Raw genomic sequence first — 12352 nt, forward strand, 5'->3', positions numbered from 1 at the left:
ATAGCACAGAGAAGTGTCTCTGAGCCGCTCTTTAGTTGCACTAAAAAGCAGGGTCAGTGAACCAAATGACAGTGCTTTCACATTCTATAACATATCTGTGATATTCATGTATTCTGCCAGAAGCAGTGCACTCCAGGGTACTATTAAAGAAAAAACCTGCCATCTAACTTTCCTTTAATTACTCTAGCCTAACATCACCTCTTCTATAGTATCTTGTGGCCTGTACGTTCCTTTACCAGGTAGCAGATACCACATTATACTGGAATCATTTGTCTGTATCATAGTTTCCCAGCCTCAGCACTATTGACATTTGAAGCTAGATAATTCATGCTTTGTTGTGAGGTGCTGTCCTGTGTATTGCAGGCTGTGTAGCAGCGTTCTAGCCTCTACCCACTACATGCCAAAAGCACGCTCTGCTCCACTGTGACAACCAAAAATGTCTCCAGATGTCATGTAATGTCCCCTGGAGGGTGGGGGGCAAAATCACTCTTGGTTGAAAGCCACTGGTCCACATATTCTAGACCTCTTCCACCAATCCCACAATGACTTCAAGGGCAGGACTGTCTTTTGTACCCTTATTTCTTTCCAATACTTGGTACATTCTGATGCTCAATAAATCTTAATTGAAGAAAACTATAGTAACTTGCATCAAGATGGTTGGAAGCCTAGATTACCTATATATCTATATCTGGCTGGGTTTAGTCAGGAAAACAGACACCATACATACTACTAGGAGAAGGGGTTTACTGTAGAAATTACAACTTATATAAATATGAGAGTAACTGGGGAAAGGAAGGTCTGGAAGGCTACAGTCAGAAGACAGAACTTTAAGCTGAACTTCTTGTGACATAAGCAGGTATTAACAGGAAAATCTGAGAAGCTACCATATTTTGCCTCTAAAGCAGGATCGTAAAATTGGAGCCCATAGAAAGGTGTGGAATGCCACTTTATCCAACAAGTCAGCCTCATCTGACCCCCAAACACTCCCCAAAATAATGGCCTCTCCTTCCCTTCTACCTTCCAGATCTCCCAAATTCCTCTCACTGGCAAACCCTTACCTGGAATCAATCAAGGAGGGAATTCTGGGAAATGCAGTTTTTCCAGCTGTAGGCAGGCACTTCTACAGGAGTGGAAGTGCCAGGTAAACAACAGATAATCTCACACAGTAACCACTTTTTGACACCAAGTGTGCATGTTACATATAGAGATCAAACCATGACAATAGTCTAAAGAATTTGGCAGTCACAGTCATTCACATTAGAAAGCAAGTGAGTGTGTGTTATGATGGGTTGTTTCTATTGTTATTGCTTTTAGTTTGGCAGTGGACTCACCCTCTGATCACCTGTACCCTCCAGTCTGTGCTGTGTAGACAGTCTCAACACTCACTTTGCTTACACCTTGAACAGATGGCAAACTATGTTAATAATTGAACAGCTCACACTCCAGATGGAAGATGTTCACCTTCATGCTTCTTAGACTTTAGTGTGTCTTCTGAGTATTCTGGCCAGACCAGAATTGACAGAGACTACTGGAAAAGAATTTCCATATGCAAGGCATTGCTTCCCTCTTGAGGCATTGAAACATCACAACCACGTTATTGATTCCTAAACTACTTTCTAAGACTGCAGCTGACATTAAGTGAAAATATTTCTGCTTTATAGATTTTGAGTCAAAAGTCAATTATTTTTAAATAATTACTTCCAGTCTATTAAAAAAAATAGAGTGCTGGAGGTGAGGTGTGGTCCAAAGTAGAGTGAAGTATATAGCTCACTTTAGAAAATTAGATTCAAAATATGCATTAAATGGACCTATATCTTTAGGATAGCCCATGAAGTCTAACATATTTACACCTGGCCCTTTAAGGAAAATGTTTGCTGACACCTGGACTAGAGGGAAAGCAACAAGAGCTGAGCCCTGAGAAGTAAATGGGACATTACAAAGAGTTGTATTTTACTGAAGTGAGAGCCACTGGAGGTTTGAGCTCATGAAGATCTGACCTGACTCACATTTTAACAGGATTCCTCTAGTTGCTGGATTAAGAATAGACATTCTTATTGGGAGGGAGGGTCTAGAAGCCAGGGGATCAGGTAGAAGATGATCACTGTGATTCTGGCAGAAATGATTCTGATGAATCACTGTACGGTGGCTCGGTCCACATGGAGTGGATGAGCTGGTAAGAGGTGCCTAGCAATGGCACCCCACTCCAGTCCTCTTGCCTGGAAAATCCCATGGACGGAGGGGCCTGGTAGGCTGCAGTCCATGGGGTCGCTAAGAGTTGGACATGACTGAGCGACTTCACTTTCATTTTTCACTTTTCACTTTCCTGCATTGGAGAAGGAAATGGCAACCCGCTCCAGTGTTCTTGCCTGGAGAATCCCAGGGATGGCGGGGCCTGGTGGGCTGCCGTCTATGGGGTCGTACAGAGTCGGACACAACTGAAGCGACTTAGCAGCAGCAGCAGCTCTGGTCTGGAGATTGAGCTGGTTAGACTTCCCGGTACTAGATATGTTACATGCCCTGCCCCTGCCATATGCAGGGGAGGCTAGATACAGTCATGCACATGTATGACCAACTAAAGCAGAGCTTCTTGAGTAGGCACAATGTTGCCCCCCAAGGGACATTTGGCAATGTCAAGAGACATTTTTCATCGTCACAACGGCAGTGGAAGTATGTTACTTCTAGCAGGTAGAGACCAGGGATGCTGCTAAATATCCTAAAATATACAACACAGTTTTCTACCACAAAAATAATTACTTGGCCCCAAATGTCAACAGTGCCATAAGTAAGGAACCTTGACCTCAAGAAAGGCCCACTAATGGAAGAAAAAATAAAGATGGGTTTTCATGGATAACTAGGAGTCTTAGCCCAGCTCAACTGCCAGTGCCCTAACTCCTGCAAGGCATCTGCAGGCTGTGGCAACAGCAATTTTGGAGTCCCAGCTCATACCAAACCTGAATCCTGCTTGTCCTCTCTTGCCCACATATCTTTCCCCAGTTATTGGAAGTGAGCTTTGTCGCAAATAAGAAACTCTGCTGCCTTTTTTCTGTGTGTGTATATATATATATACACACACATACAGAAGCTTTTAAAAATAACATGTGTGATTGAGATGATGAAAGAAATTTTGTGTAATGACAGGCAAATGGTGCAGAGCACTACAATGCAGGTATTAATTTGTTTAAAGAGATTTGTGAAGAAAAATGTTCTATTAATTAAAATTTCAAGACTTAAAACTTAAAGATGTTTGGTGATGACTGTAGATCTACAAGAATTTTACTCTCTTCATCAAACCCAAATGGATTGCATATGAATTCAAATACCCTTAATATTGTGCAAATATTCCTTAGTCTTTGCTATGGGTAATAACTGATAAGGTCTCATTTATTTGGTGAAATACTTGCATGTATATAAAACATACTGGCTTTTCACTTACCTAGCTTTATTATTTTGATTTGTGAGTAGATGCATAAAAGAAAAACTATTCCTTCATATTCTGGCTTGTCTATTCCATTTATTTTCTTTGCAAAGAAGTATGCATTTTTTGCTAAGATTGTTAATAAGATGGATCTAATTTTATATATTTTCACAGTATCTGGTCTACTCACTAGCTTAACACTGGAAAAAAATGGACAGTGTTTCAAATATAGATCATAAATACCTCAGCTCTTGAGTGGCACTGTGGAGTTTAGGTTTGCCTTAATTTTCTATAAATTCAATATGTAAAAACAGACCATGTGATAAGTAAGCTAGAAAAGCATTTTTCATATCATGAAAGACTTTTCCAACATTCATCTAAGAAGCATTTATCTTATATACGTGCTTAGTCGTTCAGTCGTGTCTGACCCTCTGTGACCCCATGGACTGTAGCCCGCTAGGGCTTTGTCCATGGGGATTCTCCAGGTAAGAATACTGGAGTGGGATGCCATGCCCTCCTCCAGGGGATCTACCCAACTCAGGATTGAACCCAGGTCTCCCACATTGCAGGTGGATTCTTTACCAACTGAGCAACCAGGGAAGCCCAAGAATACTGGAGTGAGTAGCTTATCCCTTCTCCAAGGGATCTTCCAGACCCAGGAATCAAAGCGGGGTCTCCTGCATTGCTGGGAGATTCTTTACCAGCTGAGCTACCAATAGTATTCAACACAGGCAGCTTTAGCCCGGTATTGTTCTATGTACTGGGGCATTCAAGGTATGCAAAACTGGGTCCTTACACTTGAAGGTCACATAAAAGAGGCTGACATATAAGCAGCTAAGTTTAACGTATAATGCAGCAGGTTCCATTATGGGGTCAGCTTCAGTGCTACAGACCCATGGCCCAGGCACAGGGGTCAAGAAAAGGGATCCTGAATGAGATGAGTAGAATCTTGAAGAACATGCAGGAGCTCACCAGGTAGAGGGAGGTGAGGACTATTCTATGCAAAAAAATAAAGCCAAAGACCATGAAACACCATGAGAGAAGCAAGTATAAGGCAAGATATAGTGGGTCCTTGAAAATCACAAAGGAGCTTGGGAGTGGTCATTAAGGAGATGAGAAACTGTTGAAAAGTATTAAGCCAGGAATGGAAGCAATGTGCATTCCTTCAATTTCACTAGAGCAGAAAGTAGGGCTGGCTTCAAAATCTGTGGGAGCTGGTACAAAATGAAAACGTGGGGTGCTTGTTCAAAAACCATTACGAACTTCAAGATGGCTACAGCAAAGCATTAAACCAAGTATAGGACCCTTCAAAGCACCGGGGTGTGTGTGACTGCACATATGCCTGCCCACAAGGCCGACTCTACCAGAAGGCATCAGGGCAGGGGGAGGAAGGAGAGATTAAGACCTTTGTTTGCATACTGTCCAGTCTGTAGTTGAGAAGAAAAGTCTTAAGCATATCAACCAGCTAGAGATTAGTCTCGAGGCAATATACTAGACAGCATTATAGTCCCATACTCAAACTCAGAAAATGGCCAAATGGCTAATTTCTTCATTTTAAAGAGGAAATAGGAGACCGAAAATGTTGAGAGACTGAGGGAATTCAATCCGAGCCTTTTAGATTCTATCCCAGTTTCTCCTCCTCCTCTTCAATGTCAAGGCAGTGAATCTGCAGTGAAAGGGATAGGATGGAAGTTCTTTGGACAAGACTGATCCAGAGGCCGCAGAAAGGACTGCAAGTGACCAAGAAATGGAAATCAGCTAGGAGACAACTGCTGTCCCCTCCCTTCTCCCAGGGAGCACATCCTTTCTGAGACCTTTCTCAGAATCAAGAGGATCTTTCCAAGCACTATTTTAGAATAACTCATGGGCCTAGCATTGTGCCAGGGAAGAAGGGTACAGAAATGACTAAGGCACACTCTCAAGAGTTTATCCTTTGGTGAATGAAGACAGTAGTGGGAATCCGCTATCACAATCCACAGACTCTGTCTACCTATTCTTTAATATGATTGGGAAGCAAAAATTTTAAATAATAAAAAAGAAAATTGGAAATGAATTCTAAACATCAATAGGTAGCTACAGAGTTTTCTTTCAGATTCAGGGGAGTATAGATGATTTGTAGATTGCCTTGTATATCTCTCAGTAATATTATCATCCATACCCTCACCAACTCTAAAGGCTTCAGGCTCACATGAGCCCCAATAAACCTTTGTACATATCTCAAGAATCTCTCTCATATCATTCTCTTCAGTTCTCCTGACCCCCCGGAAACCTAAGGTCTTATTCATTTTTTCCTTCTCTTGGTTCTTAATATAAGGCTTTAAACCAGCACCATGGCTTGCAAGGCCCTATATAATCCAGTCCTTGGTCATTTCTGAAGCTTTGTCTCACCCCACTTTCTTTCTGCATTCCATGGGCCATTCTACCATCTCTCAACTGCAGGAAACTTTCCTATCTCCGACATCTCCCAACTCTGCTGTCCCTTCTTTAATGCTTCTCATTTTTTCAAACCTCTAATGAAATATCACTTCCCCAAGGAAAAGCTTCTCTTATCTGATCTGGCAGATAAGAGGACCACTATTCATAAGCTCTCATAGCACCCTATACTTTTCCTTCAGAGCCCTATCATAGTTAGTAATTCTGTATTCATGTGATTCTTTCATAAACGCTTGTCTTCACCTCAAGGCTGGGAACTACCTGAAGGCAAGAGTCTGATCTGTTTTGCTTATCACTGGATTCCTGGCAAATGGCACAGTGCCTGGCATGTCCTTGGGACTTTTCTGACCATTCAGTCTAAAACATCCATTTCTCTGCCTTTCATCTCTCTTAGGTGTTCATTTCGCCACATCATTAAGCAACAGGGATTATATTTGGCTTACTTTATTTTAGATCAGTTTTTCCACAAATTTCGATTGGATTCTTCATCTATAATCTTGAATGGAATTCATTTGGGGCCTGATAGAGACAAATTCATAAAACCCAGAAACTTCCAGAGTGTTCAGAATCAGAGAGTTTGGAGATCTGACAAATCAGATTTGAATTTCAGCTTCCACATTTATTAGCTATATAACTTCAGGAAGCCACATAACTTCTCTCAGTCTCAGTTTCCTCTGAAACCTTGTGACTTGTAGGGACAGTTTGGTGATAGGATTGACTGTGGTTTTAAGTGCATGGTTTATAATTATAATCAATATATGGTATCTATTATTCGTATCTACTCCCAAGTCCCCGTGATACAGAGAAGAAAACTGAGGCCATAAGAATTGGGAATTTCTCAAAGCCATCCCTCTTCTCCAAGTCTAGGTGATAGAAATCAGCAGGTCTACAACTAAGCACCACCTAGAATTGGGCTTCCCTGATGGCTCAGCAGGTAAAGAATCCACCAGCTGTGCAGGAGACATAGGAGATGTGGGTTCAGTCCCAGATCCGGGAAGATCCCCTGGCAAAGGAAATGGCAACCCACTCCAGTATGCTTGCCTGGAGAATCCCATGGCCTGAGGAGGCCTACAGTCCAAAGAGTCACAAAAAGTCTGACACGACTGAGCAACAAAGCATGCACGCAAGGCTTCATTTGCTCAGGGGACTTTTTTGGGGAAAACCTGCTTGTGTTTGGACTCACACTGCTTCCTAAGTAGGGCTGAAGACTCCATTATGTCCTTGCATTGACTGAAGCTCACTGCAACTTTCACTTGCAACTGGGCCATATCCTGGCCCCAAAGACTGAAGATTCAATCAAAGAATCTGGGTGAGAAATGGAATGGAGTTTTTCCCCACCTCAGTTTATAGGAGTCCTTTTATTTCCTCCTTTTTAGGACATAAAAGAAAAATTAGAAATACTGGTCCCACTGAAATCTTTCACCGCATAAATCCCATAATCTTTAATTATATTGAAATTATTTGCTTATAACAAACAATTCAGTACCATGCAATTCTGCTGAGCTTTAGGTTCAATTTCACATCTAGACAAGAGTTCCAAACACAGGAATGGGTAAATCTTATAATAAGTAAAACCAATGGCTAAGACAAGTAAAATAAGGTGATAAGTCTCCAACGAATTGCATAGTGCCATGGCAGTTCTTCCTATGTAGACAGGATTTAAGGAGATTTTATCAAAGTGGGATACAGAAATTGCATGTATTGAAACTTTGACTGGATGATTCATTTTCTATGAAATTGAATTGGTGAATAACAAAACAGAGTGAGCTACAAGTATTCACTGCTCAAAGATACTGAAGATGGTAGGTCAGCAGCAATAATTAAGTAATTAATTTTCTGGCTAATTAGAAGAAATGGAGAATATATGCCTGAAATTCTTTCCTCACTGAGAGAATCACACTAACTCTCCCGGTGAATACATTCAACTAAGCTGTGCCTTCAGATTGTTCTTTATTTCAGCTTTAGTTTATCCATGACTCAAGCTCATCTCCATTTTGCCTTCATATAGGAATCCTGCCATATTACCATAGCATTTTATTCTGAACCTGCTATAAAGGCAATTAGTCATTCATTATAACACCAAAATTCAAAGTGGTTGCAATTATGTTTTCTGAATCAAGCCCTTTGATGTGGGTAATTTAAGGTTCTATATTTAAAATGCATTCAATGAGTCATAATGGTAAATAAGAATACCCTTAAACTAGCATTCATATCTCCTGCACATGAAAAATTAAATGGATAATTTCTACCTACGACAGATTTATTTTGTGGTGGATAATTTTAAAGAATTGATTTAATTAGTTGTAACTATGCTCAGAAGTATAATTTGAAATACCATTGAATGGAAAGGGAAAGTATTTTCAAGCAGAGAGAAAACTTCCTTAAAATTTCCTTTGTTCATTAGTCAATGAACGTTTATTAAGCACCTACAGTTTGTACGGCAATGTATGACATAATAATAACCTAATTTGGCATTATTCTATTCTAGTTCTGCTAGTTAATTGAATGAGTTAATTGAATGAGCTGTCCATTCACAGTATGCCAATAGACAACAGGAATTGAATGAATGAGTAAATCTGAAAAAAAAAACATGGATGTATTTAGGTTTCCTTTTGTTTCATGTGCTAAAAACCAGTTACCAGCTAACTACTCTTTTTTATTTCTTCAGGGACCCAGGAATTTTAAAAGAATCTTATTTCACTCAGGCAGTGAACTATACACTTAATCATGACTTTCTAAGTGTTGATACAGAACAGCAATTTGTAAGATTCTACAGATAAGGAAAGGAAAAACAGCACAGTAATTTTAGGCAGATAAGGGGAAATATATTTTGAGGGCTGATTTTCACTTAAAAATTATCTTAGATTTAATAACATAGACTAGGTTCAGCATTTTAGAGCTGGACATTAAAGCTGATCTAGGCCACTGGTTTCTAACCATTTGTATTAGAGACATTGGATTTTTTTAAAAAAAATATGGATTCTCAGTTCTCATTCCCAGAGATTGTGATTCACTTGGTCTGGAAGAGGCTGGGAGGGGAAGCAGGCAGAAATATAACTTGTAAAATTTCCCTAGCATCCAAAGCTGAGACCCACAGACCTAGTCAAGCCTCAATATTTTGGCATGGGGTCTCCAAGCCTTGAAAGAATAAATATCCTGCCTAAGAAAAAACACAGCTTATAACCCTTGGAGCCATGCTTAGAACCCAAACAGCCAAATTCCTAGTCTAGATCTATTTACTAAACCAATTGACAGCATTTCTATTTCTCTCACACACTGGTTCAGATCTAATTACAAGTTAGTAGGTAGGAAGAATAAGACTGCTTATAACTCATAACTAACACATTCCCTCCTCCTAGAGACCTGTGTGTTTCTTTACTTGCTAACTAATGAGTCTTCCAATGATGCTGTAATGATTAATATATCTGTTTATTCCACATTTTTAAATACTTATTTGAAACTTTTGCACCTATAAAATATATCATTCCCATTTTAAGGCAAAGAAAGTAGATTTACTATTTGAATCTGAGTCCAGTTGAAGTCTCTATTATAGAGCTTATAGAGCTGAGCACGTAGCAGTACTCAAATATCCAGCTGGGTTTTCCTAGCCACGTCCCTTATATGAAAATGTCTTTAGTTTGGCCACTTCCACTGAGTTCTAAAAGCATGCAGGTAGGGCTCTTGTCCAACTTCATCAACTGTCTCCCAGCATCTAGCAAAATGCTTGCCATAAACTCAACATTCAACAACTAATTGTTGAATGAAAAATCCTACTTACATTTTGTTAAGAAATGAGACAGAGTATCCTGAACCAACTTGTGAAAGACAGTCTCAAATACAAAAAAGTATTGGGAAGATGGTTTTATAAAGGAGTAGTTTTACAATTATTTTATTAGAAGAGCTTTGGCCTGACTTTCCTCACCTAAATTTGTCTTTGTTGTACCATTTGGGTTACAGTTGGGCTTTCCCTCACTAATATTATGTTAACAGTCCTTCATTCAAATGATAAAACATAAATAGACTCACAGATTTCAAAAACAAATTTACAGTTACCAAAGGAGAAGTGTGGAGGGGCAGGGATAAATTAGGAGCTTGGGATTAACATATACACACTACTATGTATAAAATAGGTAACCAACAAGGACCTTCTGCATAGTACAGGGAACTCTACTCAATATTTTGTAATAACCTATGTGGGTAAAAAGTCTTAAAAAGAATGGATATACATATATGCATAACTGAGTCACTTTGCTCTACACCTAAAACTAATATAACATTGTAAATCAACTAAACTCCAATAAAATTTTTAAGAAGTCCTTCATTTAGTATACCTTTTATATGCGTGAAAGCGCAACTGACATGCAATAAATAGTGATGAAATAAAATACCGAATTTTACTGTCTTTTGGAAAAATGTAACCAAATTAATTAACATAATATTATTCTCTGGAAAGATAGAGAGTGCGATATCTTTGGTGAGTCAAAAGGGTGGCACAGTATTATAGAAAGCACCAATCTAGTTGCAGAAGATGATTCAATCGATGACTATTTAGAATTAAATTTTTATTAAGCAGATCATTTCAATCCTACCTTTTCAACCCAACCACACACCCAAATTCCATACTTTTGTCTCTATGAAGGGTATTTTCTCTTTACCCAGAGGTTATGACTTTGCAGTCTTTTATCTGATTCATGTAGAAATAAGGTACTGACATGAGCTAAAATAACATATGTTTAAATATGGTAGAGATGAATAGCCAAAGAAGCAATGTAAAAAACTGACAGTAGAAAAATTAGCCATGGTAGAAATATTGAGCACCAAACAATGAATATTTAATCTCTGATATCTAACTGAGATGAACTAGAGGGTTGGAGGGGGGAAAGGTATACATTTAAGGAGTTAATCTTAAATCTAACACTAATATTAAAGCCAAGGTTAATGGAAGGAACTGGGCTGTGAATGGGCCACAACAGCTCAGGAACATGATGAGGATTCAGTAAATGCTTTGTTGAATGAATGAATGGGTAAATGAATCATTAAGTGAATGAGTGAATGAATGAACTGTCCTCTTTAGAAATCTAGAGTATAGTACTTGGATTTGAAGACTTGGCTTTAAAAACAAATCTATCCAAAGCTGTGGATTAATAAACTAGATTTCGGGAAAGTCAGTGCTGGATATAATATAGGTGTTTCTATTTTTCATTTAATTAAAATGACCACAGAGTCATTATTCTTACCCTTAATTTCTGAGCCTTAAAAAGTTAATGAACTATATCTGTTCCATGAATAACTGAGTTGAACTTGAAAGACAACTTCCCATTCCAAAAGCCTCCCACACTACCAGTTAACTGTGATTTACCCTTTTCCTTCTGAGGAATTTTAAGCATCTTCCATCTGATTTGACTGACAACCAATCTGTACTTCCTCTGTCTTTATTCTCCCAGGAAGAAGATGCTACTCGTGAAAGTCGTTTTAATTTCAGTGGTTATGGAATGGGTCACTGCCTTCAAGTGAAAGATGGAACAGCTGTCAAGGCCACACCTGCCAACCAGCTCCCACAGCCCCCCAAAGATGCAGATGCCATCAAGAAGAAGTTTGTGGACCGGGCAAAAAGGATTGACACGATTTCTCGAGCTGCCTTCCCATTGGCCTTTCTCATTTTCAACATCTTTTACTGGATCACATACAAGATCATTCGGCATGAAGATGTCCATAAGAAATAGATGTGCTCTTCAGATCCTGGGACCTTCTTGCCTGACTGCTGTGCTTGTAAATACACAGTGAAATTGTCTTCATATCACTTTGACAGAGGAGAAGACTGGGGGAGGGGGGAGGGAGGATCATGGGGGTGGGTTTCCTGGCACCTACATGAATAAAGATAAGTTATCCGGGTGATGAAGGAAAATGTTTGCACAAAATTAAGGTTTTGCAGAATCACGTGAGCATAATTACATTCATAGTCTTTAGCATTGCTCTTTCAGATGATGCGTTAATTAGACATGATATGCAAGGTCAAGTACTTGAGGGCTATTTGTTTTTTGGTTTGGTTTGAACTAATTCTGGAACTGAAAAGATAGTTTGAACACATGTGTGTGCACATGCGCGCACACACACACACACACACACAAGGAAAATGCTTACCATCTGACCATAGTGACTAGCCTATAGTGAGTTGAGGACCAAACTTTTTCAGGAAAATGCTGCCTTGTTTTTAAAACAGCCTCCTGAGCTATGTTCTTTACAATGTCTGTAATTAGTGTTTCACCTGAGAAATCCTTTTGTGGTCATAAATAATTTCTACTTATTGAGAAAACAACAACAATACATACCAATCACAAAGAACAGGTTTCTACTTTATTGTCTGTGTAAGTGTGCATTTTAATATTCTTTTTCTTTCCTAGATGCAATTTGGGGATTTGAACTGTATATTGTGAAATAGATTTGATCATATACCCTCTTGAAAATGAATGCCCATTTTCTTTTAGATCCAAGTTAGCACACAAC

The 12352-nt window shown here is 39.2% G+C and overlaps 1 protein-coding gene across 2 annotated transcripts in view; it reads left to right on the forward strand.

Annotated features, from left to right (window-relative positions):
* Positions 1 to 11571, forward strand: part of GLRA2 (glycine receptor alpha 2) — a 202538-nt gene extending 190967 nt beyond the window's left edge. For both annotated transcript variants that reach the window (XM_055563480.1, XM_055563481.1), the window contains exon 9: positions 11293 to 11571. In XM_055563480.1, the coding sequence (XP_055419455.1) occupies positions 11293 to 11571 (279 nt within the window). The remainder of the gene's footprint in view (positions 1 to 11292) is intronic.
* The last annotated feature ends 781 nt before the right edge of the window (positions 11572 to 12352 follow it).

This window comes from Bubalus kerabau, chromosome X, assembly GCF_029407905.1.
Source record: "Bubalus kerabau isolate K-KA32 ecotype Philippines breed swamp buffalo chromosome X, PCC_UOA_SB_1v2, whole genome shotgun sequence".
NCBI lineage: Eukaryota > Metazoa > Chordata > Mammalia > Artiodactyla > Bovidae > Bubalus > Bubalus kerabau.